Raw genomic sequence first — 27,755 nt, forward strand, 5'->3', positions numbered from 1 at the left:
GCCACAGCTTCTCTGGGCGGTTGCAAAGGCATACCAGAGCAGGGGATGTGGTGGGGCAGTGCTCTGTGCTGAGCTTGGAAACCTGCCCCAACGCTGCAAGATTGCTGAAGTCCCATGAAATCCACTCGGTTTTAATGCCGAGCAGTGGTTACGTAGCTCAGGCAGTAAATGGATCCAGCTCTAGCTGTGCACAGCGCAGTTGCAGGTGTCTCTGTAGCCTGGTTTCCCACTTGAGGCATGTCAGACAAACCGGCATTTGTTGGGACGCGACACAAGAGCATTCCCTAAGCCTGGAGTAACTTACGACGTGGAGAAGAACGCATTTGCCTGATGTCGAGCCCAGGTGCAGGGCTGCAGAACTCGCTGCTCCCAGACCGCAGAGCCCAGGCTGGAGCCAGGAGTGCACTCAGGGATGGCTGGGCTGAGGTGGGGGAAGGCTCAGAATGAGCGCTGTGATGGAAATGAAGGCTGAACCTTTGCTTGGGAGCCACGGCTCCATAATTGCCACACTGTGTGATGTTGCCATGGCTGCCTGGGCTGTCCCTGCGTGGTTTCCTGGTGTGTGAGAGCGGGGCCGAGGCTGCCGTACGTGTCTGGGGAGCTCAGGCATGCGCTGGCAAGCTGTGGTGACGGGAGGATCCCGGTCTGGGAGATCAGAGCCTTTGAGCTCAGCCTCTTCCCTCCAACACGCAAGAGGAAGAGCTGGGATTTTAGCACGACTTTAAACCCCCTTTTACTTCTTTCTGTCTATCATAAGGTCCTTCCTTCTGCCTTGAAGCCGTGGTTGTGCTGGGAGCGAGGTGGCAACGTGAAATGGAGGATCCTGGGGGGCACAAAGGGAGGCCTGGAGGGGGTATGGGGGGTGCTTGCCGGGCCTGGATGGGCTCCGGCGTGTTTTGATGTGAGAGCCTTTGGCTGCGTTGCCATCTGCATAGCCTGTGAATAGTTTTCTCTGGCACAGACCTTGTTCCTCAGTGTTGCATCATCTCTGGGAGAAGAGCCAGGTCCGGAGCCCCAGCACAAAGGCTTTCTGAAGCCGATGAAGCTCGTTCTGTGTGCAGAACGTCTCTCTCCTTCCTGTCGTCCTTTGCACGGGATTCCTGAAGCGGCCTCCGTCCGAGAGCCCCTTCAACAGCTGCTTTATCTCCACTGCTTCCTGCACACCTGGCTGATGCAACGTCTGCCTTGGAAGCGGCTGCGGGAGTCTCCTCTGGAGCTGGGCTGTTCCCCCCGGCTGGGAGTGGCTGTGCAGGAGCCTTCATCACGTGGGGGCCTTAAATAGATGGATAAAGGACGCAGAGCGAGACCTGCGAGGCAGAGAGTGTTTAGTGGGATTATGGAGAAATCTTTTTTCCAGTACTAGGGCTGGACGTTGCAATCCTGCTCCTGGCACCTTGTTTGTGGTCAGCCTTCCACTGGTTGCAACTCTGCTCCCTGCCAGTAAATTCTGCTGATTCCCCTGCTATATACAGCGACTTCCCGTGACTCTGGACTGCCTGGATTCTCATGGGAACTGTAATGCTCTGGGTTTGGATTTGGTCCTAGTTATTGCCCTTTATTACTCTGTTTCCCTCTGACCTTGCATGTGGTACGGGCTTTTCTCTGAAATACCTTCAAAACACAATTTCAAGGCCTAAAGTTGTTTTTGAGGGAGGTTGCCTGACAGCCTCTTTAATGTGGAGCTTGTCTGCTTAGGGAAGGTTTGTAGTTACACAGGTACAACCACTCATGTGAGTACTGTTAGATTCACAAGCAACAAAACTTAGCACAAGGGAACACTCTGGTCTGATAGGATTAAACCAGAGTTTCTATTCTTGAAATTCATCTTGAGTCTTCTTTCTACTGTGGCCATTTTCTGATGTAGACAGGCCCCAAACTGATACTGAAAACAGGCTTTATATGGACCCGGTGTGATGGACTGAGTGTTTCCAGGACTGTCTGCCTCTATAACAGTATCTAAAAGGGAATGTGTATTTTACCTGCTTCTGCTTTTAGTCCACTCTTGGCATCCACTGCACTTGATGAGACATGGCAACGTTTCCTTCCTGCCACCTCGTTTGGCAGAGGCTTAGAAGGGACAGTTGCAGCAGTAACATCAGCTGCCAGAGCAGGATTCACTGGAGGTTGGTTGTCAGCCCTTCATCTCCAAATATCAGTTCAGAAGCTTTTTGCTTGCATTTGTCTGATTTTTTTTGTGACATACAGAGGTTTGAGTGTTCTCCTTCACCCCGTGGGAAAAGAGAGCAGCAAGCTCACAGTATGGAGCTGGCGTAGCAATTGGGATGTGTTCCCGTCACTGCAGAGTAGTTTTCCCCTGTGACTGGGCCAGATGAGAAGTTTGTAGAACTGAAAGAAAAGAGGGATGTTTCCTCTTCCTTGTTCAATTTACTTTAGGAAGTTTTGTATCATCATTTCTGTGGGGTCTGATGTATATTTTCCTCTTGCATTGCTGTATATCTTTCAGGAAAGAATAAAACCCAATATTTTCAAAAATAAAAGTGTTTTTCAGGGGCTTCCGTTCAAAAATGCTATTTTTGAAAATACCATTTTAGGTACTTCCGTATTTGAGGAATTTGTTGTCATCACCAACGATTTGTGATGCTGAGAGACACAGGGGCAATAAAAATCAATGCTTTCAGCATAGAAAGGGACCAACAATTATTCCAGGTCTGTGGGATTTGTCTGGATTTGTCCCCCATTCCCATTATTCTTTAAGTATTGTTTTGATTATTAACATTTTTGAAGTGTTAGCATTTCATCCAGGTTGCTAGGTTTTCAGAGTATTGTCTTGTGGGATTTCCTTGAAGATTTCCTGTTCATGGCCCTTAAGAGGACTTCAGTATGGAGTTCTTGGTCGGGATGGTCCTTTCCCCTTTACGCTGGGGTTGTTACTCCTTTTCGGCATCACCTCTGTCACCTTCCTACTCAGCAGACTGGGTGCAAATGCAGCTGGGTCCCTTCTCATGGGCCTGGGGTACAGCAAAGTTTCCTGGTGTCTGTCACCTCTCCACAAACGTATCTCAGAACAATTTGGTCTGCCACGGATCACTGCTACACTGTAATTTGCTTCCCCTTTCTAATTTGGCATGTGTTTGTCTATGGAATTATCCCTGGCTAGGACTCTTTAACCAGTTTCCAATCGATATAAATTAAACTTTCCAGTAAGGTTCTGTGATGCAAATCAGACGTTATAAGAAAGTCCAGACAAACCCTTGTCTGTAGTTTGCATCTTCAGAGTGTGTTAGACTTTGAAGAATGTGGTTGAATTGTCCACTAGAAGGTATTTCTGGAGGCAAAGTCTTACCTGCCCACCCTTTAACTCTTACTCAATTTCTCTTCTTTTTCTTCCCATGATACCTGAAATCCTTCGTGATTCCGAAAGAAAAACACAGGATTTTTTGACTTCTGTCTGCAAAACAAAGAGGTTTTGCGTAACTTCTTGATTGCTAAGGCAGCAGCAGGGTTTGAGGTTTTTATTCTTGCTCTTCTAAGTCTCTGCAGTCTTGGGTCAGTTGCTGAGAATTCTTGACTATGCATTTTGTAATTTCCCTGCTTGATGGTTTAATCTCTTTCAGTTGCTCACAGTCATCGTTTGCAGTCCCTTAGGGTGCAGTCTGCAGAGAACTTTAACTAAAATTGATATTTTCTTCATCAGACCAAATGACGGAATCCCACAGATGGACATGACAGAAATTGCGTTGAAACAACTTAAACCGAATTTGAGTAAATTGGACCAAAAGGGGTTCAGTTCCCAGCTGCTTACCACATTTTACAATATCAGTTTAACTTGCTTGTAGCTCAGTTTTAAGTGCGGCCTTCACTGAACGGCTTTATCATGCAGACTTTAGTCAAGATGTGTGTTGGGGTAGTTCCTGGGGTTTCCATAGTCCTGTCAGAATAATGTGAATCGCTAGTATGATTTCATATCTTGTATGGAACAACCTGCCTAATGCACAGGCCCACAGGTACCAAAAGCTGTTTGAAATCGCCCATGTCCTAAAAGCAGCATCCTTGACTCCAGCTCTTGTGCAGCATGGTGAGCAGGACCAGGTCTTGCTGGGGTGTTGCTTTTGAACTCTGAACCAACTGTATACATAGGTTTTCTTTTTTGTGTCTAGTTACTGATGCATGAAGCAGGAGAAAGTCTTAAGAAAGCTCTAAGAGCAATCTTGAACCTTTGCACTGTATTTCTCAATAATTTGGTTATCATGGTATGTGTAAGTGCCTGGTAATGTCATTGACAACTTGTGTTGCCTGTTAGTTTGATCCTTAGGACTGGGTTTTCCCAGACCCTGTGGAGTGGATGGATTGCTGTCTTGCTGTGTCAGTCACCTAGCAGATGATAGATGGTACTAATGATAACAGTAAATCCTCATGTCAATACTTCATCTTTTAATGCTGGCACAGTTGTTTCCTTGCTGCTTTGTGAGGCCAGCTTGTTTTCAGAGCAGAGCTTAGCATTTGTATTGGTAGACTGAAGCTGAATTCAAGTACTTTTAGCAATCTCTATGTTTCAGAGTAAGTTGGAGCTGAATGACTTCAGGATTTGTCTGCTCTGCTCTGCCCTGCCCCTGCATAAGTGTCCTTGTAGAATAACACATCTGAAATTCTGGGAATTTGGTGCATTTTTTGGAGCCAGCCATTTCAAACACAACCCCCCATGATCCAATTCTGCTTGCACTAAAGGTGCTTGGCATTCTGCTAAGGTCTGTCCTTGACATGAGGTTTGTGGGTGTGCTGGGAGGAGCAGGCAGTGCTTGATTGGACTTGGGTGGCCTGTGCTTGTATTTGGGGGGCACTAGCTGATGAGATGGGACCTTTTCAGTGTGGTAGTTGAAGCACTCCATGTTTACATTAGATGTCCCATAGATTTTGGCTTTTCCAAACTCTCCTGGGGGAAAGATGAAGGAATAGGATCCTTAAGCCTGGTCATGCTTTTTATGCTGCTCCACTTGCAGCAGTTTGCTGTTGGTGCAGGTGACAGCATAAGTATGAACGGGTCAGAATTTGCTGGCTCTGGCCCAGCTGAGGCTGACGGAGAGGATGCCAAGGAAGGCTGCATGGCAGAGCTGCTGTTTCCAGTTCGCCACCAGCTCTGGCCAGTGGCAGTATGAGATGAATGAGAAGAAGCATGCTTTGAATTTGATGTGACTGGTAAGCTTGGGAGCTTGAAGATGTGCACCTCATTATCTATGGAGCTCATCCTATATAGGCGACCTGTTGCTGAGTGTGCAGAAGAGGATGGTAGTTATCATTTGGACACTAGTACAATCCTATTATCTGTCCTTCCCCCTGCTTGGTAACTGCTTTACCCTGGAGTCTGTGCAAGGGGAGCCCTGTTCCCCCTGAGGCTGTATAGCGGCACCAAATGCTGCTTGGAGCCTGGGCACCTGGATTCAGGGAACACACGCACAGTCTGGGAGGCTGTGCCCAGGGATTTTTGTCTGGGGGTGAATTTTTCATGGTGCACAACTGTTTTGTAGAGTCTCTCACTGAGTGTTGCACACCAGAGAGGTCTGCAAGACCGAGACACCAGTGAAAACACAACCAACCACAGCTTGGAGGAGGAAGCTCTGGTGAGCTGTTTGGCTGAACGTGTTTGATTGTCTCCTTTAATACTGACTTTTACCACCACCAGGAATGAATAGAGTTTCTAGCAGTAAATTCTGCATCTGCTTGACTTGTAACACAGTCGGCAGTGGTTGTGGAAGTGAGCCAGTGCAGCGCCGCGGCTGCTGCATCCTAAACAGAGCTTGGAAGATTAAATTCAGTGCTCTAGCACGTGTTACCTAACCTTCATTTGGCCACTTAGATTTATTACAGTCCTTTCCGTCAATACAGGATGTAATAATTGAAGAGCATATATTCATATTCTAGATAAGGCAGCCTCTTATGGGCTGCAGGGAGGTGAGTTCCTTGGTGCGTGACCTGAGCTGAGGGGGAAGCAAGGATCCCAACACTGGGGTGGTTCTGCAGGTAGATACTCATCTGGGCTGTTTGATATTGGGGTAGACCAGGTGTCTTTATGCTGGTATGATCAGTTAAGGAAATAGGCCCGTTAGGTGCCAAAAGTGAGAAAAGACCTTAAAGCTCCTCCAGCTCCAACCCCTGCCACGGGCAGGGACCCCTTCCACCAGAGCAGCTTGCTCCAAGCCCCTGTGTCCAACCTGGCCTTGGACACTGCCAGGGATGGGGCAGCCACAGCTTCTCTGGGCACCCTGTGCCAGCGCCTCAGCACCCTCGCAGGGAAGAGTTTCTTCCTTAAATGCAACCTAAATCTCCCCTGTTTAAGTTTGAACCCAAAATTCCTATTTCCATTTGATGCCAAGAAGAATCGTATCACAAGGGAGATAGCTTTCTGTTGTGGTCTGAAGCTACATTAAGACTTTGAACTTCAGAGGAAAACTTCTTGCGGTGGCACTGGAGAGACCTTGGGGTGACTTTGTTTCTCCCATGCAGCTTTATATTCTTGGAGGGTGAGGTAGGAAGGAGCTTGGGATTGTATGTACAGGAAACGAGACAGCTGGATGGGGTTTGATCCCAACCCCAGTATGCTCTGTGCAGGCTTGTGTTCTGGGTGTTCCCAGGCCAAGTTTCATGACCACCAGACTGTGTTTTAGCCCGAAGGTGATGTGGTCTTGGCCAGCACTTGAGCTTGGTCTCAGCAACTTGGTTTGATTGTTGCATTGTCAGAGTTGGAAGTACACATTAAACAGCAGCAACCAACAGCAGAATCTGAGCGGGGGTGATGGTTGGGCGAGTACTGCTGGGTCAACACAGCAGCGCCTGAACTGGAATTTGCCTTGTCTAACCTTTCTGTTTGGGGTTTCACGGTTCTCCACTGAGCTTTTTCCCAAAAGTGGGAGCTACCAGAGTGTTTCCGTGCAATGCAGATTGTACAGCGTTGGGGGGAAAAGGGTTTCCTATGAGAAGTGGCTGCAGACTTGCCCCAGTTACCCCAGGACTGACCATATATCCGGAGACTTGAGTCCAGAAGCTGCACCTGAAATCCTCCTGTTCTGCTGAGTCATGGGCAGGCAGGAGGTGGAATTTGTCCTGATGGAATCTCAGGCTGCTGCCAGCTGGGAATGCTCATGGCAGAGGCAAGAGATCGCGGCGGGGGGGGGAATACCTGACCCAGTGTTTTAAAAGAATTGGGGGTAGGGGAGAGGGGTTTTCTATGTCCCTTGAAAGGGAAGAATCCTTCAGACACTGAGACACTTTTCTTTTAACCTTGTGCTAGCATTCTATGTGACTGGGTTGGAGCAGGGATTGATGTCTGTAGCTTTTTAGCTGTATTTTAGCAGCGATTTGTCTCATCTGGCATCAGTGTAGAAGTCACAGTTCTGTCACAAGCTTGAGAATGGGTAAATGAGACTCTTCCTTAAAGTCTTTTTATAGAAAACACAGTCAAGGCTGTCTCAGGTTTGAGCTTAGCCCTGCTTGTTTTCTTGTCTCATCTTCCTCCTCCCCATGAGGCCTTTGCTTTGGGGCATAACAGCGAATTGCCACAGACCGCTTGGAAGTCTTGATGTGCTGCCTCTTTAATTCACTGTATGGGTGTCACTGCCAGAACGATTTCTCTTAGGGATGTATACTGAAGCAGGAAAGTATTTCCTTGTGCTAAGAGAAGTGCCTTTTCAACAGGAAAAGACTATAGCATGTGGCATTTACACCTTCTGATTCTGCCTTCATTTGCCCTTGTAGCCAGTGTGTGTTTTTGTGTTCCGGGGGGGGTTTTGTGTGCTAAACAATGGCTGGACTATGGTGTCCAAAGGCAGCTCCCCGTGAGAAATGCACTACCCACAGGAAAACTTGGCTCATGGCCTCCCTGGAGCCCAGGAGGGTTTGCTGGCAGAGCCCTGGGATGCCAGGGAGCATGTGATGGCTGTCGGCAAGGGCAGGGGCTGGCTCATCCGTGCTGCCGGAGCCGGGAGGAAGGCTGTGGGAAGTTACTCAAGGCTGCCCTTAAAGTTTAACGTGCAGAGAGGGTGCCTGAATCCTCTCTTTGGTTTTGGAGCTACCTTTGCTATGTGCTTTCTGTGTGTCGTGGGGGGTTTCCCTTGAGCTGCATAGAATAATGGCTCCTTTATGAAGGTCTTATTGAGGTTATTTACATAACGAGGAGCTGATCCCGTTTTCCCTGTCTGCCACCCGACCCTTGGAAGCTCATGTTTATCATGGAGTTTTGCTGGCTGTAGCAAAGAGAAGGAGGAGCCTGGGCATGGGCTTCCCTGCCGGAGCCGGCGGCTGCGCCCCATGATGCCGCTGCCGTGACTCAGGCCGAGCCCATGGCCCCGCCGTGGCTCTGCTCGGTGCGGCCCATGCGCGAGCGCCCAGATGTCTGACGTGGCTCTGCTCGGGGAGGTGTCCGCCGGGAGCTCGGAATCCAGGACAGGCCTCGCTTGCCGGGGGAGCACAGGGACAACCACCATCACCACCCTGCCCGCCACGCTCACCCCTGCCATGGGCCATGAGTGCAAATACAAGCTGATCTCGAGCAAGAGGTCCCGCCTCGGCTCTGTCTCATTGTCCTCCCACACGGGGCTTTGCCTGCAACTTGTTTGGGGAAGGGGCTAGGAGATGCTGATGGAGGGCTGGGGGTGATGGGTGACAGCTGCTGCTTAATATGCAGAAGGAGCTAATAGATTGCTTATCTGATAATGAGTCCTAAGTTGAGTTGGGGGAGGAGGGAAGGATCATTACTGGCTTATAGCGGAGCAGCTCATTGCATGTCAGTCCAAGCCTGGAAACACCACCACCACCAAACTGCTACCAGCTACCTCTTCCCTGCCCCCATGTACGAAAATACACTAAAAATGATGTGACACGGCACTGATGGGAACCTCTTCCTGCTTTGTTCAGTACGAAAGCCTTCTTTAGGGCTACACAGGGAGACCTCACCCTGTTAACAGAGATGCAATGCTTTGTTTCTACCCCGGCAGGTTTCCCCATGTCCGTGACGTGTTGGCCGAGGCTCTGCGGCTCCTCTCCGCCCTCGGAGCGGCCGGTCGCTGCCCTCTGGACTCCGTGATCCCCGACGGGCGTCATGAGCATTGCAATCCCTCTGGGAGTCACCACACCAGATACGTCCTACTCCGACATGGCTGCAGGATCGGAGTGAGTGTCACCTCATGGAAAAGGGGAGGGCGTTGAGGGCTGCCCTGGAGTGGGGCTGCAGGATTGGTGCTGGTGCTTTCTCCACTCGGGAGAAAGGGGGTGCTTGTCCTTTGCCTGTGTGAGAGGTGAATGCAGAGGCTCTGAGTGTTTAACAAATGCGGTGTTATGGAAATTGATAAGTTTGACGCAAAAGATGGGGAAAAGGAGAATTCCAGTAGCATGAGACACTCGACCATGGGGTTCATATCAGCTTGGCTAATAAGTCTCTACTCAAGTGCAGGCAGTTGTGCATTTGTTGTACCCATGGTTCACATTGGCAAGGTGCAAGGTTTTCTTTTCCAAAAGCTGTGTTACATGAAGAAGCAGTGTGCTGACCCCCCTCTCAGTAGAGCTCAGACTCAGAACCTGATTGCTGGACCCTGTTGGAGCTTGGCCAGAGATGTGAGACAGCATCAGCCTGGGTAGACACCTTTATTTTGTTTCTGCCCCTGCGCAGGTTGCAGGGAGCACACCTCAGTGGGCAGTCAGTCCTTCAGGGTTCCCACCACTTCAGAGGCCCCTTGTGCCAGGCTCTTACTGCAGCACTGTCTCTGAGGCCTGTTGGAGGGGATGTTCCATTTCTCTAGAAAGACTCTGATTCTGCAGTAGTCGGGAACATTTCAAATCCAGAAAATACTGCCCTGTGATCTTCTCTTACAACCCTTGTTAGAATGATGTCAGCTCGGATGAGTACTGTGGTTTTGTTGAAGGCAAGAGGGAGGGCTCAAGTTACATCTATGTGCTCCTACCTCCTGCTTTCCTGCATCCTCCTTTGAAATACTGACTGTAGCACATCTTTACAAAGGGTGTTTTGGAGATAGATTTCCCCATGTAGTATTTCAAGGTACCTACTGTGTAAATACCTGCGTGTCAGATTGATCAATGTAGAGCAAATATTGCTGCAGACTCTTCATTTTAAGCTGCAAGAGCAGTGGGCTAGAGTATGAATCATGGTTTTTTCCCTTCCATCTTGCCCTGATTTGACTATGCACAGAATTTGGCTACGCAGTGTGCTCTCTGCAAGACTGCTAATGCTCTTTTTGTCTGTCCTGGCACTGGCCCCATTCTGAGCATTCCTCTTTTTGATGCTTCATTCCATCCTAAAGCCCATGTTTTCGGATGTTGTATTTAAACAAGGAGTAGAGTCTAGTCAGTCACTCGTCAGCAGTGGGTATATGAGCCTTCCCTTTTCAAGGTTTCACAACCAGTATTGCTTGTCACCATCTTCTCCCACACGGGCACTTTGAAGACTCAGCATATAGGAATTTTAAACTGCTTATGACAGGAGAGAGTGCTAAATAGTGTTTACTCATGTACCAGGCACTTTGCTTTTGGAGAGGAGAGACAGATATATCTACACATGCCCCTTTAAGAACCAGGTATCAAACAGACTGTAACGCTTCTGTGGGTTACATAGAAGAAAATGCTTTGCATTTTCTTTTTCCCTGGTTCTAAGAGGTTTGTAGGTCCAACTTCAGGCCGGAGTGCTCTGAAAAAAGGCTTTTGAAGATTTCTGAACTGATTTCTCTGTTTTCTAAAAATGAGGAATGTCAGGATTTTATTCTGCAGGCTCTGCATTGAAACTCTGCTGGTTTGGTGCAGGAAGTCTGGAGTGTCTGGGCTTCTTGTCTTCTGTAAGGGACTGATTTCAAAGATGAGCATCACGAAGGCAGTGGGAAGGTGAAAGGAGAATGAGCTCAATCTCTTCAGGCTGAGCTTCAGCATCTTCCCATGGCCTCTGATACAGAGGGGAAGCGAAAATGCAGAAGGGTTCATCCGAGGGTGACGTGGAGGCTGCAGAGTAGTTTCTGTGTGTTAGTCTGCTTGTACATAGGAAGTTGCTGAGGCTCCTTGGTGGGCTGCAGCTGAGGAAGCACGGGCCCCAGCGCTGTTGCCCTTGGACACCGTTGCACCAACAGTCTTGAAGTTTTATTGCTAATGCTTGCAGCAGCATTGCTGGTATTCCAGGCTGACTGGAGTTAGGAATGTGGGTGACTTGGACAGAGGACGGATCTGCTGCTTAGGCTGCTAAGGCTCTTCTACTTCTAATGTTGTTTCTGGAAATACGATTAAACCTGAAGGGATTTAACTCTGTACCAATCTGGAAGCCCTAAAGGACTGTCGCAAAGATCCAGCAAGGCTGGATTATGTGACAAGCTCTACAGGGTGTCTTTTATTAAGAAGTATATCCTCTGAGAGATACTGCTACCTGCATCTCCTGCTTTTGACAATGTAGCTGGCTGTAGTTACATTGAAAACCAACTTAATTTATCTTGACATGCTCCTAAATCCTGAGTGGTTTGCTGAAGCTTAAGGTCTTCTGTTTCGTGCAGTTCTTTGTACAGTAAGTTACTGCTGCTTTATGTTGCAAAGACAAACTCCAGCATAAGGCAGAAGCTCAGAAGCTTGGTGTGTTGGAGGCTGTATGGGGTTTGGTGGCAGGGTGGGGCAAACTTCAGTGCAGCAGAGATTTCAGGAGCTAATAGGAAGTCCAAAGGACACAGGGGTTGGTGCTCTTGGGTGGTGCCTAAACACTGCCCCACGCGTGGCCACTGGCCATTGCGGAGTGAGTGCTGCCTGATTCACACTGGCAATGTAGGACCCGCTGAGAATCCTGCAAGATCTCACAGGTCCAAGGTAAAGTTTTCCTTTCCATGTTTCTCTTTCCTGCTCGCTCAGCTCCATGCTGTAATCTGGGAGAAGATTTCACCTGCAGACGTGATTCAATAACATTCTGCTGTGTTCTGATGTGGGCCTTACTTGTGATCTGTGCAGAGGTTTAGCTGACTTGTGTCTTCTGCTTGTACCAGACAGTGTGTTTCCTTGCTGGTGTTCTGTCTGTAGCCTCATTACCTAATACTCCCTGCATTGAACTGCAGCTGTCCCTTCTCTGAGCAGGGTTTCTGCAGCTTTGCTACGGATATACCTTTCATTTTTAGCTGTTTTTCTTCACCACCGTGTGGTGGAAGAGTGCATTGTACCTCAGCAGCAAATCTATTGAGCACATTGCACACCATGCTGCTGTGTAGAAAGCACAGGGCAAAACTGATTTGTCTGTGGCCGCTGTCTGTCCAGGTCATGGATTTTCTTGCCTGTTTGTAGCAGGAGTCTTTAACTCCTAGTAGTTGCTGTCAGGACGGCTTCAGGTTTCATGCAGACTTTATCACAGGACATTGGACTTGGCTAACAATTAGTATCTGAGGGAGAGAGAAACAAGCACAGATGCAGGAAAGCTGCTTAGCTGCTATTTGAAATAAGCTGTTGCAGAGATAAAATGGCAGCAACTGTTCAGTGGCTTTGAGATTAGGCTGCCTGAGTTCAGACGTGAACGCTGAACTTGACCCAACTTCCTCGACAATAAGGAAACTGAGCTTCTTACATGCTAATTATCTTTTGAACTTCCCAGATTGAGACTCAGTTTAATGAGTTATTCAGGGTGGCCCTTACACAGTTCCTTCCCTCTGAAAGCAGGTTCATCCTGTACAACTTCTGCACACATGATGCTTGGTGAAACGCATAATCACACCTTGATTTGATGAAGTTTCTTCATTTTGAGCTCATGTGTTGGATAGAAAAGAGCAGTGAAATACCAGCACTAAAGAAATGATGTTGTATTGATGGGTTTTACTTCTGGCCCTCTCTGCAGCCCAGAGTCTGTGGAAGCTAGTCCAGCTGTCAGTGAGAAGAATGTGTACTCCAGCCACGGCTATGGGGCCACCCAGAAACACAGCTATCGCGGGCTGCCTTACGCAGTGAGTACTCTCTCTGCAGTGAATCAGCTCTTTACTGTCTACTTTACTCATTTCTCCTTGTTCCATAGCTCTTTGCCTGTTAAGCCTTAGGAAATTCATTAGGGAGCACTGAGTTACAGTTGAGTTCTGCCATACATTTTGCATTTGTGTGTTTATTGTTTGTGAAGTCTTGCATACTCCATAGCAAGCTTTATTGGTGTTCTAGGTGATAGATTTTTAACTGAATGAAGTATATGAATGAAGTGTGACTATATTTGAACATGTAATATTTTCCTGGTGGTAATTTTATGCCCCATTTGCTTTATTATGCACTATTTATACTTGTTTCAACTGTGCAGATTTTCATGTTGCTAACTTATAACTATGAGGAGCAAGGAACAGTCAGGAGGAGTGGGAGCGTGGCTTGAAGCTATGGGCTGAACAGGATATCACAGAGTCATTGAGGTTGGAAGCGGCTTCTTGAGATCGCATAATCCACCCCTCCTGCTCAGGCTGACTCTGCTTGAGCAGGTTGCCCAGGACTGTGTCCAGTTGGGTTTTGAGTGTCTCAACACACGGAAACTCCACCATGTCTCTGGGCAACCAGTTCTCATGTTTGACCACTGGTGTCATGTCAGATTAATAGCAACACAACAGTTAATGTTGAAATAGCCTCGTTGTTTTCATAGGTTTTGAATTGAATTCATTGGTGCAGAAGAAAGCCATTTGCATCTTTCAGAGCTATTGCTTTACCTTCTTGGTAGATTGAGGAATTCAGGCTACTGGTTTACACCAGTTGTTAAATAATAACCTGGGAACTGTGGATGTGGGGCTTCAGTTTCTAGGCAGCCTAACTTCATGTTAAAAGTAGTACTGCAAATACTCATTTTCAGGATCATAATTATGGAGCCCCTCCTCCTCCAACGCCGCCAGCCTCTCCTCCTGTCCAGACCATTATACCTCGTGCAGAACTGAACGGCCTGCACTCACCTGATGAGGAGAACTCCGGGGATAGTGAAAGCTCCTCAGAAGGAGAATCAATTCCCACTTGGTGCCACTGCAGTGTCTCTCAAGATGGTTTCCTCCTCAAGTGTGAAAAGTGCAGGTAAGCTTTGGTGCAGTGCAGATCTGGACTGCTCCTTGTGTTGACTTCTCCTACCGATCTGTGTCACGTTTGGGCTGTGGGACGGATTTCCTTTTGCTAACTGGAGCGTTCTTTCCAGTGCTTTGCCCAGTATTGACCCTCCTCCTTTGCGTTGTCAGCCTGACAAGTGTTGGTGGCACCAGGAGTGGAGATGAGGATGTTAAATCGATGTTCTTATCATCCTGGGCCCCACTGAGGGCACGCATCTTGTGACATCCTGTTGAATTTCAAGTGACTTTACTCCTACAAACCAGCTTCAATTGTGCATTCTCCTTTGGCAGAGGAATGAGCAGGGGGAAGGTGATCAGACTCCGCCGCCGGAAGCAGGACAACGTGTCAGGTGAGCCTGGGCTTGTAGTACTGATAATGGTGACTTTTGCTTTCTTTCTACAAGACCTTTGTCTTTTGACTGTTGTAATCATCCAACTGTGATCAGTGCCTGCTAATGTCCTTTGCTTCCCAACCACTGGGATTTTCTCATCTCCTTACCTCTCTCCTCAGTTAGCTCTTAGGAAAATCAGATTATCTTGTGAACAGAAGAGGGAAATGTTCATCAATGTCATTCTGTGAGATATTAGATGTTTGGGAGACCTGTTCCCAGTCTGGGTGGGAAAACTGAGGTGGAATAGTCTTCTCAGGGAAGAGCTATGCAGGGTCATCAAATTGTCTTGGTGAAAACAGACTTAAGGGTAAGCTGCTAGCTCTGGGATGAAGAAAAACGTTGCTCACAGAGCACTTCTCTCTCTAGGCGGGGACAGCAGTGCAACTGAGAGCTGGGATGAAGAGCTATCTCCCTCTACGGTGCTGTACACAGCTACACAGCACACCCCTACAAGCATCACGCTGACTGTCAACCGTGTCCGTAGAAGCAAACCTAAGAAGAGGAAGAGGAGCACAGAAAAAGCTCGCACTGCTCCAAAGGCCAAAAAGATCAAGGTATGTGGAGTGAGACAAAGTTGCTGCAGTTCCTACTGAATGCTCTCTGGAGTAGTGGTGACAGCAGGCTGACAAGCTGGCAGTAGACAAGGAACTTTTGTCCTGTCAGGAATTGCTCTCTCTGGTGTAATAACGCGACGCCTTGTATTTGTGACCTGCTCGAGTGCGTGGCTGTTGGTTTAAAAATTACCTTACTGGAACTCCACCCTTCTTTCCCAACGCTGTCCATTCATGCTCAAAGCTTGGATTCGATTACATCTTTTCCCATCTGGTCTATTAGCATTTGGGAAAGTAGCTTTTGGTGGCTGTTTGTGGCAAAGGGGCAGTCTGTGAATGGAATCAAAACCAAAGGGAACATGGCATTTCCTAGCCAGCTATGTTAAGGAGTCTGGACTACAGAGTTTCTTGGCACTGTTCTTTAGGGACAGAGATAGTGCCTGTGTGGAAAATTACGTAGGTAGTGCTGAACATTTGATGAGGGCTGACTTTACAGTCTTGTTTGTGAGGGTTTGGGGACTGAAATAATTTTGGATTGCTTATGTTGGAATGCAAGTGTGTGAGCAGCTGGTTCTTTCCCATCATCAGTTTAGCTTTACAATCATCTTCCCTATCTTAGGTTCCCCCTGAAGTTCTTTCGGTAGGCACTGACTAAATAAAAGACTGGGAGCAGGCATCATGTGAGGTCTTCAGGGTTTCTTGGTGTGAACCAGCTGGATTCTGTTGCTGGCCCTTTCTGCTATCAAAGCAAGTGGGGTTAGTTGGGACAGTTTTGGTTTTGATCTCAAGGTTTTTACTAAGTATGAGGCAGCCTTTTTAGTTCAGCAGTCCTGGCTGTCAAGCTTTTCAGCAGTTTCCACTGGATTTGCATTGCAGAGCCTTTTTGTTCAAGTCCATTGCTCCTTGCATAGGTCTTCCTGTAATTCTTGTCTTTCGTTAAGGGTTGGTCTGTTGGAGTGAGATCTATGTAGTTCTGGGACACTAATTCTGAGTATATATATAATGTCTTGTCTTTTCTCTCTCTTTCTCCTTGTTTGGTGCCAGGCCTTTCGAGAGGGCTCGCGAAAGTCTCTGAGGATGAAGGTGAGTAGATCTGAGAACCCTCTCTGCTGGTGGTGGGATTTCCCCCTGTGTTTTGTGCCTCTCTTGGTTTGTCTGGGGAATTTTTGATTGTGGGACTGGCCTCAGAATAATCTCAAGCCTTACCATGCACCACAAACAGGCCTATTCAAAAGGGTGTCACAGGAGTTGCCCCTTGAACCTTGCTTCTGCTTCAGATAGCTTTCTGTAAGGTAATATCATCCAATTCCAAGAGATATGACTGATTGATGACACTTGGGAGTTGGGTGTTTGATGTAAGGGATGTAGAACTGGTTGTAGCCACTCTTCTGTGAGGTCAGTTATCATTTAATTGCATCAAAGCTATTTTAAACCTGGGCATCAAAGCAGTACACAGGTTTAATGTTAGGAGTCCCTTGCAGTGTGGTCTTATTTCTCTCCACATCCTCTTACTAAGGATGGGATGGGATGATGTATTGATCTCTGACTCTCTGCAGTCCTGGTAGGTGTGGCTGTCTGATAGAAAGTTTATTTGACAAAGAAAGGGAGACTTTGAACTAAACATGTTCTTAGAAACACAAGAGGTGCCTTAAAGATCAGTCAGCTCTATCTGACCCCAGGTCTGTAGCTAACAGTGACTTCTAGCAGGTGGCTCAGAGGAAATGGGACAATCCTGTGCTGTGTCTGTCCGTATGCACCTATCTCCATAGTACACAAGTGCCTTGAGAGGGTGAAAATGCATTAAAAGTGTTCATGCTGTTAATAGATACGATAAAAATAATGATTGCTCTTCAGTGGTCCTTGTCACTGAGAGCTCAGCGTCACATATGTCTCAGTCCCTTATGAAGCCAGTTGAGTTACTGACCTCTGGGATATTATTTGTTACTGTCAAGTAAAGAATGAAGCTTGTTTGTTTTGCGTATTTTTCCCCTACCAGCTTCTTTTTCCCCTCCGTTCCAAGAATGGTCTAAGTGGATTACCTGATTCTTCCCTCTCTTCTTTACACTGCTTAGGACTTGTAGTTTTAACCCTCTAGGTATTAGCTGATGCTCTACATTCAGTTCCTTGAAACTCCATGACCGTTTCGCTGGCAGGTTCAGAAGTATTTTTGGATCAGTCACTGCAAAGATTGCGATGCAGTCAGCATCACCTGGCATTAGGCTGGGCATGAGTGGGTTGACTCTTGCTTTTCAGATCTTCCTAATTATTTTTCCTAAGTGACTTAAAAACCTTTTCTGGCCATGGACCAGCTTAATTTTCTTGTATGTAGCAGTGCCAAGTACCAACTCTCAAGAGATCTTAGTCCTGCATGGAGTTCTCTGTATATTCTTATGTGCACTGTTGTACAGTGTTCTGGAGGACGCAGGCTCTGAAAAAGATGCCCTCATAACCAACACATTCTTAGCTTGGAATAGATCTGCCTGTTCGTGTAGCATATTCACACACTCAGCACTGTGGATAGGTTTTTCCCATTGTGTGCTAGCCATTCACTCTTTGCTCTTTGGTGTAGAATTCCCCTTCTGAAGCACATGCCTTGGATGAAAACACAGCTGAAGGGTGGGAGAACCGAATACGTCTGTGGACAGATCAGTACGAGGAAGCCTTCACTAACCAGTACAGTGCTGATGTGCAGAACCTGCTGGAGCGGCATCTAAACTCTAATAAAGACTATGTGGGCAAAACTGCTCTGCTAGACACAATCAACAAAACAGAGTTGGCCTGCAATAATACTGTTATTGGGTCCCAGATGCAGGTAAGAACCTTTGTGACTGAAGTGGGGTAGGTCAGGTCCTCAGGTTTTTAGGGATATAAGGCATGGGTGAGCAATATCATAACTGGTCATATAATTCCAGACCAGTAGACACAGATCTGATATAAAAGAGAACAGAAGAGATGTCAGTACCAAGACAGATTCAGAAACACTTACATTCAACCAAATCAGTGTTGCTAATTTGAGAGTATTTTGTACAGTTTTTACGTGGTTCACAGGTATTTTGTCATTAACACTTTTGGTCACTGAATGGCTTGAAGCAGAACCAGACCTATCACTTGCTGGAGACAGGAAATTTCCTGCTTTCCAGCTGAATTTTCCTGTCTTTCAATGATTTGAATATTTTGGATGATTATGGACTCCAGTGACTTCCAAATAGTGCACAACTACAGCTGATTTTGGGGAACTGTCTCCCTAAATTTTCCAAGGTGTGAATGTTTGGTGTCTTGCCAGCTTTATGGAGTGCATGGAGACAAGGAGAAACAGGAAAAGGATGTGTTTGTGTGGTGTATGTCTTCCCCATTACTCTTCTCAGCTGATGTTTTATCTGATCCATGCTTTATTGGACAGAGAGCAGCATTCCCACTCAGTTTAGGCTTTGTGGGGCTCCCGTGGCCAGGGTAATGGAGATAGGTGCAATTGAAAAGGATGGGCTCCAAAACAGATGTGGGGCACCTCTTCTGTAGAAGGGGAGCAAGAGTCAGAAACCTGAATGTCAGGTATATGTTTGTGCTTGAATCAGTCGTGTTTGTATCAGCTGACTCACTGCTCTGTGAAGTTCACGTGCTCCCTCCCACCTTCCCCCCTGCTTTTATGTAGGTGAAGCACATCAGACAGAGCACAGATATTGCCAGTAAGGGAGAGTGCAGAAAGAGGACTTTGGACCCAACTTCCTTCCACTCTTGCCGCTAGGTCTGCAAGTAATAAGACTTGTGTGGGGGTTGGGGAGAAACACTTGTACTTGGCTGTGTGAGTAGCCTCCCCAAGGAGAGCAACTGAGGAAATACAGGGAAGAAAATGTTCTGCTTCTCTAGAAATCTTAGTATTTTGTGAGTCTAAATGTAAACTCTTTAATCTCCTTCGCATGAGCTTTAGGAAAAGTGCTGAAATGAGTAGTAAAACATATGCTGTTTCTTTTTATCACCTTCATAGAGTACAGCGGGACAGGTGACTATAAAAGGTATCATACATCAGTGTACTTGGTTTTGTCATGCTCTTTTGCCCTCTCCCTTCGCCCCTGTACAGAAGTAGGTTTTCACACAGGGAAAAGTGGCCGGATTCCCAAATCAGAAGACTCCAAATGCAATATATCCCAAAGAAATAAAAAGATAGTAAGTTACAAGACTTACTAGTGAGCTGCAGTTACTCTAAACAAGCTGTGAGTAGGTACCTATTGCACATCACGTGTGCCAGGATAGTATAAAGGGACTTGAAGGATTTGTAGTTCCGCTTGGATATTGAGGGAAGACAGAGTGGGTGTCCCAGGCTGCTGCTTGTCAGCCCCTTATGTCCTTGTTTTCTCTGCTCAGCAGATGGCTGTGGAGTGTTGTGTGGAGGACAGCCTGCACATGTGAGGAGTGCATGGTCTCTGGTCCTGTGCTTTATGGTTTTGTTCCACTCATTGGTCTCATCTTTGTTAGGCAAACTGAGAAGGCTTCTTGGTTTGCATCAGTTGTCTTTTAACTAGATACTGTTACTGGGTGTAAAAATAGCTTTTATAGGGGATAAGGAAATAGGTACTTTGAGCTGGGAAAAAAATGAAGGAGGTCGTGTCAATACGCAGATAGCAGCAGCGTGTAGAAGATGGGTATTGTAACTGCTCTGTTTGGCTCTGAAGACTCTGGAGAGAGGAGGAAGGAATAAAAATAAATGCTTTATATACATTGCATACTCTCACAGTTTAGAGTGGTTTTTGGCTTGGGTAAATAATGATGCAGGTCTGTACTTAAAAGAAAGAAGAGAGAGAAGAAGTAAGTGTGACCTAAAAGCTTCCCCATGCCGAGAGGAGTAGGGAAGGATGGCCTAAGAGTTATACATGGATATGGGATTTTGATTATTGGAATGCTTTGCATAAACCAATTCTCAACTGCCCTCATGATGCAAAGGGAAACTTGTGAAAATATGAAGCTGTTCAGTGTCATGAATAAAATCATCTCAGTGCTGGCTGCTGCCAGATGCTCAACAAACTGAAAGCTGTGAATCACTTTTCTGCCTGCTGTTGCCAAACCAAACCCAGGGTCAGTATCTGCCCTTTGTTGCCTCTGATAATTGCTGACTTGAGCTCAAACTCCTGAATGATTTCACATTCTGAAGTGAAGAGTGAAAGGGCCTTTATAAAATAAAGCCACTGAGTATTATGCAGATGTTGCTCTGGAAACATATCGGAGCAGTTTTGTTTGATTAGCAGTCAGCAGTCCCCAGGGAGTGACATGAACAAGATCATTTGTTCTTTTCACACATGAAAGCATAGCATTTAATCCTCTTCTTATTTCTGAATTCAGGGAACCAAAATAAGCTGAGCCAGGGCCTTAGCAGAAAAAGCTGGGAGATCATTCCTGTTTTACCAAACTCAGATAACTTAAGTTTTACAGATGCAGAGCTTCTCTTTACCTCCCACCGCCCCACCTTATTCCAGCTCTGTTTCAGCGCCAGGTGAACAGTAATACAGGTCAGTCTTGGGCCATAGTGAAGGCTGCCAGCCATTAACTCACATCTCTGAGAGATACTAAGAGAATTTGAAAGACTAGTAGGATAATGTAGGTTAGGAGGAACTGCTGAAGGTTGTCTGGCCCAACCTGTCTGCGTAGGGCCCGCTTAGATGAGAAACTGGGTATGACAGCAAACCAAGTGGTAGTACAGAAACAGAATTACTCAACTGGAGACATGCTTGTGTCTCAGTCCTAATTTACCTACTAACTTCAGGGACTTGCTCCTTATCTCCTTCTGTCACACACTAACAAAACTATTCCTGTTTATTTACTTGTCTTACCACAGTACAAAGCACATCCAATGTTTTTGAAACAACTTAGCCACTACTCTTGGCAATGCAAACAGTCTTATCTTGCAGTTCACTCATGTCATGGGTTTGTTGATCAGAAATCAGGGCCAGTTTGGCTTCTTAGTCTGGAAGTAACATGTTTCTTCTGTGCTAGTTCAGTGGACTTGAGGAATCCTCTGTAAGCTCCTATCAGGACCTGTGATAGGCAAATGACACCCTGCAAGGCTTTTCAGAGGCTCAGATATGTACATGCAGGTTTTTCCCATTGCCAGCAGATACTGCGATATGAAAGAGAGATACATGAGGAGATTTGGAATAGCAAAACCATTACTTCCATCTGCGTAGGTTTGAGATAAATAGTTTCATGAAGCTGTCTTTATCCCGGACCTGAGAGAAGTCAACAAACATCTTACTTCACTGACTGGTCCAAGATCTGCAGTATAATGTCACATTAAAACAATGAAAGCCATCTTCTTCCCAAAGAGGTTTAATTCAGAGCACATACGAGATTGCTTCTAAAAAAACCCAACCTATCTGTGGTTCTGTACTCTCATGCACTCAGTATGGAGAGTATCTGAGTGCTGCCTTAAGGCATTAAGTTAATTTTCACAAGGTTAGAACGTCATTGTCCAGACTGAGCCCTTTCTGAAGTTAATGTGATTTTTACCCTTTTGAGCAGCGTGCTCAGTAGCTGTTTCTAACAAGAAAGTCTATCAGCAAAAGTTGGGAGCTTGCTTTTAATAAAATGTTGTGATTTACATCTCATTTAGATAGATGACTGTTATTATTGCTGGAGTAAGAACACTTATGCCTCGGTTCACTCCAGAAAAGTATCAGAACCAGGTCCTTAGGAGCAATGAATAGCATGCTTAGGAAAGAACAGGCACAGCTCTAGTGGTGAGGCAGCCAGCCATCTTCACATAATCTTTACTTGCAGAGAGGTTCAATCTGTTAAGCAAGAGAAGGACATTGTTTTTATGGAAGAAGTCTTTCAGTGCTTGTAATATCCCCTCCATTATTCCGTAAATTGTGCTGTATTTGGATGTCTGTGCTTAAAGAATGTTGCTGTTCCATACTGTCAAGACCCTGTTGTGAAAATCCATTGTAATAGAGTTATAGACTTTAACATAAAGAAGATACAGGAAAATGCTTACTTAGAAAATTGTTTGTTCATGTAAAAAACCCAGGGCACTAGTTGAGCAGGCAGATGAAGAGAAGTTTCTGGATGGAGATAGAAATTGCCAGCTGAAGTCTTTGGCCTGTTAGGTGGAATTTACCATCCTCTGCAGAAGTAAAAGCTTGTGTTTTTTCATCTGAATGTGTGACAACCCACAATTTAGGGAAGATTTGAGTTATTCTGGCTGTGAAAGTGGCCATAATTGCAGTTCCCTGTTAGCAGCAACTGACAGGTCTGATTATGCCTCGTAGCTGCAAGACTGAAATCCTTGGTCTGGTAGATTTGTGAGATGTATTGTTGAAAGAAAGGAATAAACGCTCCTTGCTTTTGATAAATATTATCAAAATCATTGGTCATTACTAAACTGCTACAAAATAAGCAATATATTCACCTGGCAGAGCTTGTGTGTGTTGCCACTAGAGTAATTTCTCTTTTCATGTAGGTAAAATACACTGTATGAGTTAAAGGCCTTTGGTTTCAATTCTCATCTGTTGCTCTGGTTTTTATTACAGCTGCAGCTGGGAAGGGTGACTCGGGTTCAGAAGCACCGGAAGATCCTGAGGGCAGCAAGAGACTTGGCACTAGACACTCTTATAATTGAGTATCGAGGGAAGGTTATGTTACGGCAGCAATTCGAGGTCAATGGGCATTTCTTCAAAAAGTAAGAGTACTATGAAGTGATTAGTATGAGAGCATCATGGCATGGCGAGACTAATGTCTCTATAGGATAATGCACTCTGACAGGGCCCTTGTCAGCTGGGCCATCCATAGAAATGGGAAATCAAATGTACAATCTCAGCCTGATGCTCTGTTTATGGACCCAAACCCTTCTGAAGTAGATCTGTTAGACCGTGATGATGGAAGTGCTTAAGCATCCAGAGCAATAGTGCTGATGGAAGTGCTGTTTCCAGTGAAGTGAGGGGGATACCTGTTGTAAATGCCATGGGAATTGGCTATTTGGGGATTGAGACCTTCCGTTACTTTTCCAGGCCATATCCTTTTGTGCTGTTCTACTCCAAGTTCAATGGTGTTGAAATGTGTGTTGATGCCCGCACCTTTGGTAACGATGCCAGGTTCATCAGGCGGTCCTGCACTCCAAATGCAGAGGTAAATTCTCTCTTCTTCATCACTCTAATGGCAAATCCATTATCCCTTTTTATGAATATTCAAATTTAAAATTCAGTAAATGGGGTAAATTCTCTGCATCTCATGCTTGTTTGATGGTTTGTACTTGGAAGATGAGAAAGTTTGGGAACACAAGTGGTTTTTTTGCTTGGAAGGAAAAGGTTTCTTTCATGGCTTTCCTTTGGCTGCAGAGTGAGTTAGGGTAAGCAGGTTGGTAGTAAGTGTAAGTGGAAAAACACAGGATGAGACGAGCAGTGAAGCAGGCTTTTCCCTATGGAGAGTTTGGGGTAATTATTCATGGAATAGATAAGAGCTACTTTGCAGAGGAGGCTTCCCTCTTGGAAATAAGAAGTGCAACTTGTGGAGATGTTAGTTTCTCTCTACTTTGTTTAACAAGGTTCGTCATGTGATTGCTGATGGGATGATCCACCTGTGTATCTATGCTGTTGCCACCATTGCCAAGGACACAGAGGTTACCATCGCCTTTGACTATGAGTACAACATCTGGTGAGTCCTTCACCTCGCCCAGGAGCTCTCCACTGCCCTCCTGGACTGGACATCTTCCTCCAGCCCTTTCCTCGCATTCTACATTTTGCTCCGTTTTCTACTGAATTGCATTTTCCGGCTATTCTGTCCAGTTCTGCTGGCATATTCTCCAATAGAGGTGTCCTGGGTTCAGCAGTAGCAGTCATTTTTTTCTCCTTCTTAGTAGCTGGTGCAGTGCTGTGTTTTTGACTTTTGGCCTAGGAACAGCGCTGATAACACCGATGTTTTTAGTTACTGCTCAAATGTTTAGCCTGACCAAGGACTTTGTGAGCCTCATGCTCTGCCAGGGAGATGGGGAAGCCGGGAGGAAGCAGAGACAGGACACCTGACCCAAACTAGCCAAAGAGGTATTCCATACCGCAGCACGTCATGCCCGGGATGTAACTGGGAGTTACCTGGAAGGGCTAGTTCACTGCTTGGTCGGGCTGGGTATCGATCGGTGAGGTAGTTGTATTCTCTTCCCTTGTTATTTCCCTTATCATTATTATTATTGGTGGTAGCAGCAGTGATTTGTGTTATACCTTAGTTACTAAACTGTTCTTATCTCAACCCATGGGAGCTACATTCTTTCAATTCGCCTTCCCATCCCTCTGTGAGCAGAGGGAAGAAGGGCGGGGGGGGACGGACATAGACTGTGTGGTTCTGATTTATGGCCTGGGCTTAAACCACGACAGTTCTTTTTGGCAACCAACATGGGGCACGCAGGGTTGAGATAACGACAGATCTGACTGGAGTGTGTCTAACCGTATTTGTGATAAGCATTCATTGTTTCGGATTAATAGTCACTTGTCATAATGCTGATTTATTGGCTGTCAATTCTGTTGCTCTTGATCTCACAGTTTCAGCATGTCATGCCTTACTTGTAGAGGGTATTTGCTGTGTTGGTGTTTATCAGATGGGGGGCTTGGGCTAAGGTTCTTGTTTCATTGTACTTTATGGTGATGACTTGTAATATGGGTGGGCTCCGGCAGCAGGGCGGGATGGACGTGGCCGTGGACTTGTACCTGGCTGTCCCGCTGCTCTTCACCGTCCTGGCCCTCGTCCTTGCCTCGGTCTTCGTGAGGCTGCGAGGAGCCGAGGGGGAGCGGCTGCAGGAGTGGGGCCAGAGGCCGGGAGGGAGCGGCTGCCGGCGGAGGAGGTCAGGGCGGTCGGGGAGGGGAAGGAGGTGGCTGCCGAGCAGCGACCAGCGGGAGGAGGCGGCGGAGGAGCCAAGCCCCGCGGCCAAGCCCAACCCTGCAGCGGCCGAGAGCATCCCCCCGGCAGCCGCCTGCCGAGCCCCACAAGCCCGAGTCCCAGGAGGATGCGGAGAGCAAGATAACACCTTTGGGAGCCTCAGCTGGGTCCAGCCTCGGGCACCTGGGGGAAGTGGAGGATGTAGGAAGCCACGCAGCGTGTCCCAGCAAGGCAGAGGAGGAAGATCTGGACTCAGAAAAAGAGAAGCTGGTGGTGAGAGAGCCTTCAAGCGCAGCAGCTACAGCAGCCCCAGTGACAAGTACAGCAGCATCATTTGAGAGTTCTGAAGGTTTTGAGTGGCTTTTGGGTACCCTTGGGACTTGCCTGCTGGTTGTGATGGGGATCAGCATGTTGGCACACACACAGAGTGTGTTTTACCCACGACCATTTTGTCTGATCTCAAAAGTTAAGCAGAGTAGGGTTTTGGACGTCTAGGATTAGACGATGATACAGGAGGACCAAGAGGTTTTCCCCAAGGCTGGACAGTCATGAGTATCAGGGTGTCTGGGACAGTATGGGCGAGTATCTAGTCCACTGGGCCCCTCTAGTGCTTTGGAAGCGTTGGAGATGGAAGGCAGCTGTATGGAGTCCCCAGCGACAAGTTGCAGAAACTGCTGCAGGGAAAGGTGAATTATTTTGAGCCTGGTGGGCCCGTGACACTTCAGGCCGTCAGAGCAGAGATGCAACATAGAGATGGACTCGTGATCGAGGGGTGGACTTAGCAATGGACACTATTGCCCAGGTTATTCACGAGTGTGAACGCTGCACACAGCCTCTCCTGCCCCAAAAGACTGTTACAAGAGATGGAACCTGACATCATGGACCGAATGGACTCAGCAGCTTTATAGAGATTGGTCCATGCACTAAGGAATGATCTCTCTCTCTGTCTGTGTGTGTATATGGATGTATATATGTAAGAGCGATGGTATATTGAAAATGTGGGATCTGAGCATGACGTGAATGGTATGGAATAAGGGGTGGATACTGTCCTGGGTTCAGCAGTAGCAGTTATTTTTTAATCCGTCTTAGTAGCTGGTGCAGTGCTGTGTTTTTGACTTTTGGCCTAGGAACAGCGCTGATAACACCGATGTTTTTAGTTACTGCTCAAATGTTTAGCCTGACCAAGGACTTTGTGAGCCTCATGCTCTGCCAGGGAGGCAGGGAAGCCGGGAGGAAGCAGAGACAGGACACCTGACCCAAACTAGCCAAAGAGGTATTCCATACCACAGCACGTCATGCCTGGGATGTAACTGGGAGTTACCTGGAAGGGCTAGTTCACTGCTAGGTAGGGCTGGATATCGGCTAGTGGTATTGTATTCTCTTCCCTTGTTATTTCCCTTATCATTATTATTATTGGTGGTAGCAGTAGTAGGGGGGAAGAAGGTGGGGGGAGTGAGGGAGTGGACTGCGTGGCCAACTTGCCAACAGGGTTTAAACCACGACAAGAGGCCATAAGGTAGCCTGCTGTCTTTGCTTTGGCACGTGGTGAGATATTTAGTATGAGATGCATTGAATGTCTCTGTAGAAGGGTTGAGAAATGGAGAATGACACGAATTATGTTTGTGTTTTGGAGCAGCAACTATAAAGTGGACTGTGCGTGTCACAAGGGGAACCGGAATTGCCCTGTGCAGAAACGTAGCCCAAATGCTGCAGAACACCTACCTCCACCTGTTTTAGGCACACTGATTGGGGCAGAAACACGCCGGCGGAAAGCCCGTCGAAAGGAGCTGGAAATGGAACAGCAGGGCATGGCTTCGGATGAGAACGGCAGTCAGCAAACAGAGGAAGTTCCTGAGGCACCTGCAGCAGTCAGTGACAATGAGGTAAAGCCCTTGACACCGTTATATATGTTTTTATCATTCAGTGGTGTAGAATCTGATGCACTACAGCACTGAGATCTTCAGAACAGCAATTGCGGGAGGCCTTTTTTAAGCCTTTAGCACCTTAGATTACCATAGGAATCCTGATTAACTATGACCGTACCAGATCTTCTTTGACATACTAAATCTGGGCTTCTCTTTCAGGTGGTAGAGAAGGAGGAGAAGCAAGAAGGGGAGAAAGAGGAGCCTGGAGATGAGCAGGGAGCTTTGGCCCACAGCCGACGGGCAAGTACCTTTTGTAGTCTGGGTATCATCCCCCTTAGGACATGCTTCATGCAGTGACCAACAGGTCTAAGTGGTGACTTCACTTGTTTCAACACAAATTCCAACTGTCAGTGGTCTGCAGTAATTTGATTAAAAACAAAACCCAAAACCACCCCAAAAAAACCAACCACACAGACTGATTCCACAGGATTTATGTTAGATCATTGCTGATTAGAAGGGGAGTGTGTATGTATCTATATATTTCCTAATTGAAAGGCTTAACTGTTACTTTCAGAGCGATTCTATGCTCTAAAACATACCATTAACAAGACAATCAGCACTAGATTCCAAAAAGGTAAATGCACCCTTTTTACATTCGTGCTCCCTTTCCTTATTGCCAGTACAGGAGTTTATGGAGCCATATAGAATCACAGAATAGTATGGGTCAGAAGGGACCTTTAAAGGTCATCTAGTCCATCCCCTTGGCATGGGCAGGGCACCTTCCACTAGATCGTATGATGAACCAGGACCTGATTTCTGTTAAAACTTGACCTGTTTCACAGAGTTAGTTTTGTTAATGTATATCTGTTCCCTGTATGGCTTCATGAATGTATTGCCAAGTGGGAAAAGGGTAGGATCAAGTGGCAGGAGTTAATATGAAGGGTAGACCACAAACAGCATTGTTGACACAAGTCAACGACATTGGCTATGTTCTTTATTTGAAAATTCCTTTGTGCTTCCAAATCATTATTGTCTCAGTCAAGATATTCCGTAGTGCTCTTGGATCTTTGATAA

At 46.6% G+C, this 27,755-nt stretch overlaps 1 protein-coding gene across 3 annotated transcripts in view; it reads left to right on the top strand.

Annotated features, from left to right (window-relative positions):
- Positions 1–27,755, top strand: part of SETD5 (SET domain containing 5) — a 66,199-nt gene that overhangs the window by 17,422 nt on the left and 21,022 nt on the right. Inside the window, exons 2-13 of one of the 3 annotated variants that reach the window (XM_080625567.1) lie at positions 8,946–9,120; positions 12,806–12,911; positions 13,784–13,995; positions 14,316–14,374; positions 14,783–14,970; positions 16,012–16,050; positions 17,537–17,779; positions 22,485–22,633; positions 22,962–23,079; positions 23,495–23,604; positions 26,450–26,699; positions 26,901–26,981. In XM_080625567.1, the coding sequence (XP_080481693.1) occupies positions 9,050–9,120; positions 12,806–12,911; positions 13,784–13,995; positions 14,316–14,374; positions 14,783–14,970; positions 16,012–16,050; positions 17,537–17,779; positions 22,485–22,633; positions 22,962–23,079; positions 23,495–23,604; positions 26,450–26,699; positions 26,901–26,981 (1,626 nt within the window). In that variant the 5' untranslated portion in view covers positions 8,946–9,049. The remainder of the gene's footprint in view (positions 1–8,945; positions 9,121–12,805; positions 12,912–13,783; positions 13,996–14,315; positions 14,375–14,782; positions 14,971–16,011; positions 16,051–17,536; positions 17,780–22,484; positions 22,634–22,961; positions 23,080–23,494; positions 23,605–26,449; positions 26,700–26,900; positions 26,982–27,755) is intronic. The other 2 variants (XM_080625568.1, XM_080625569.1) reach the window with 2 other exon arrangements.

This window comes from Psittacula echo (genome assembly GCF_963264785.1).
Source record: "Psittacula echo genome assembly, chromosome: 9".
Taxonomy (NCBI): Eukaryota; Metazoa; Chordata; class Aves; order Psittaciformes; family Psittacidae; genus Psittacula; species Psittacula echo.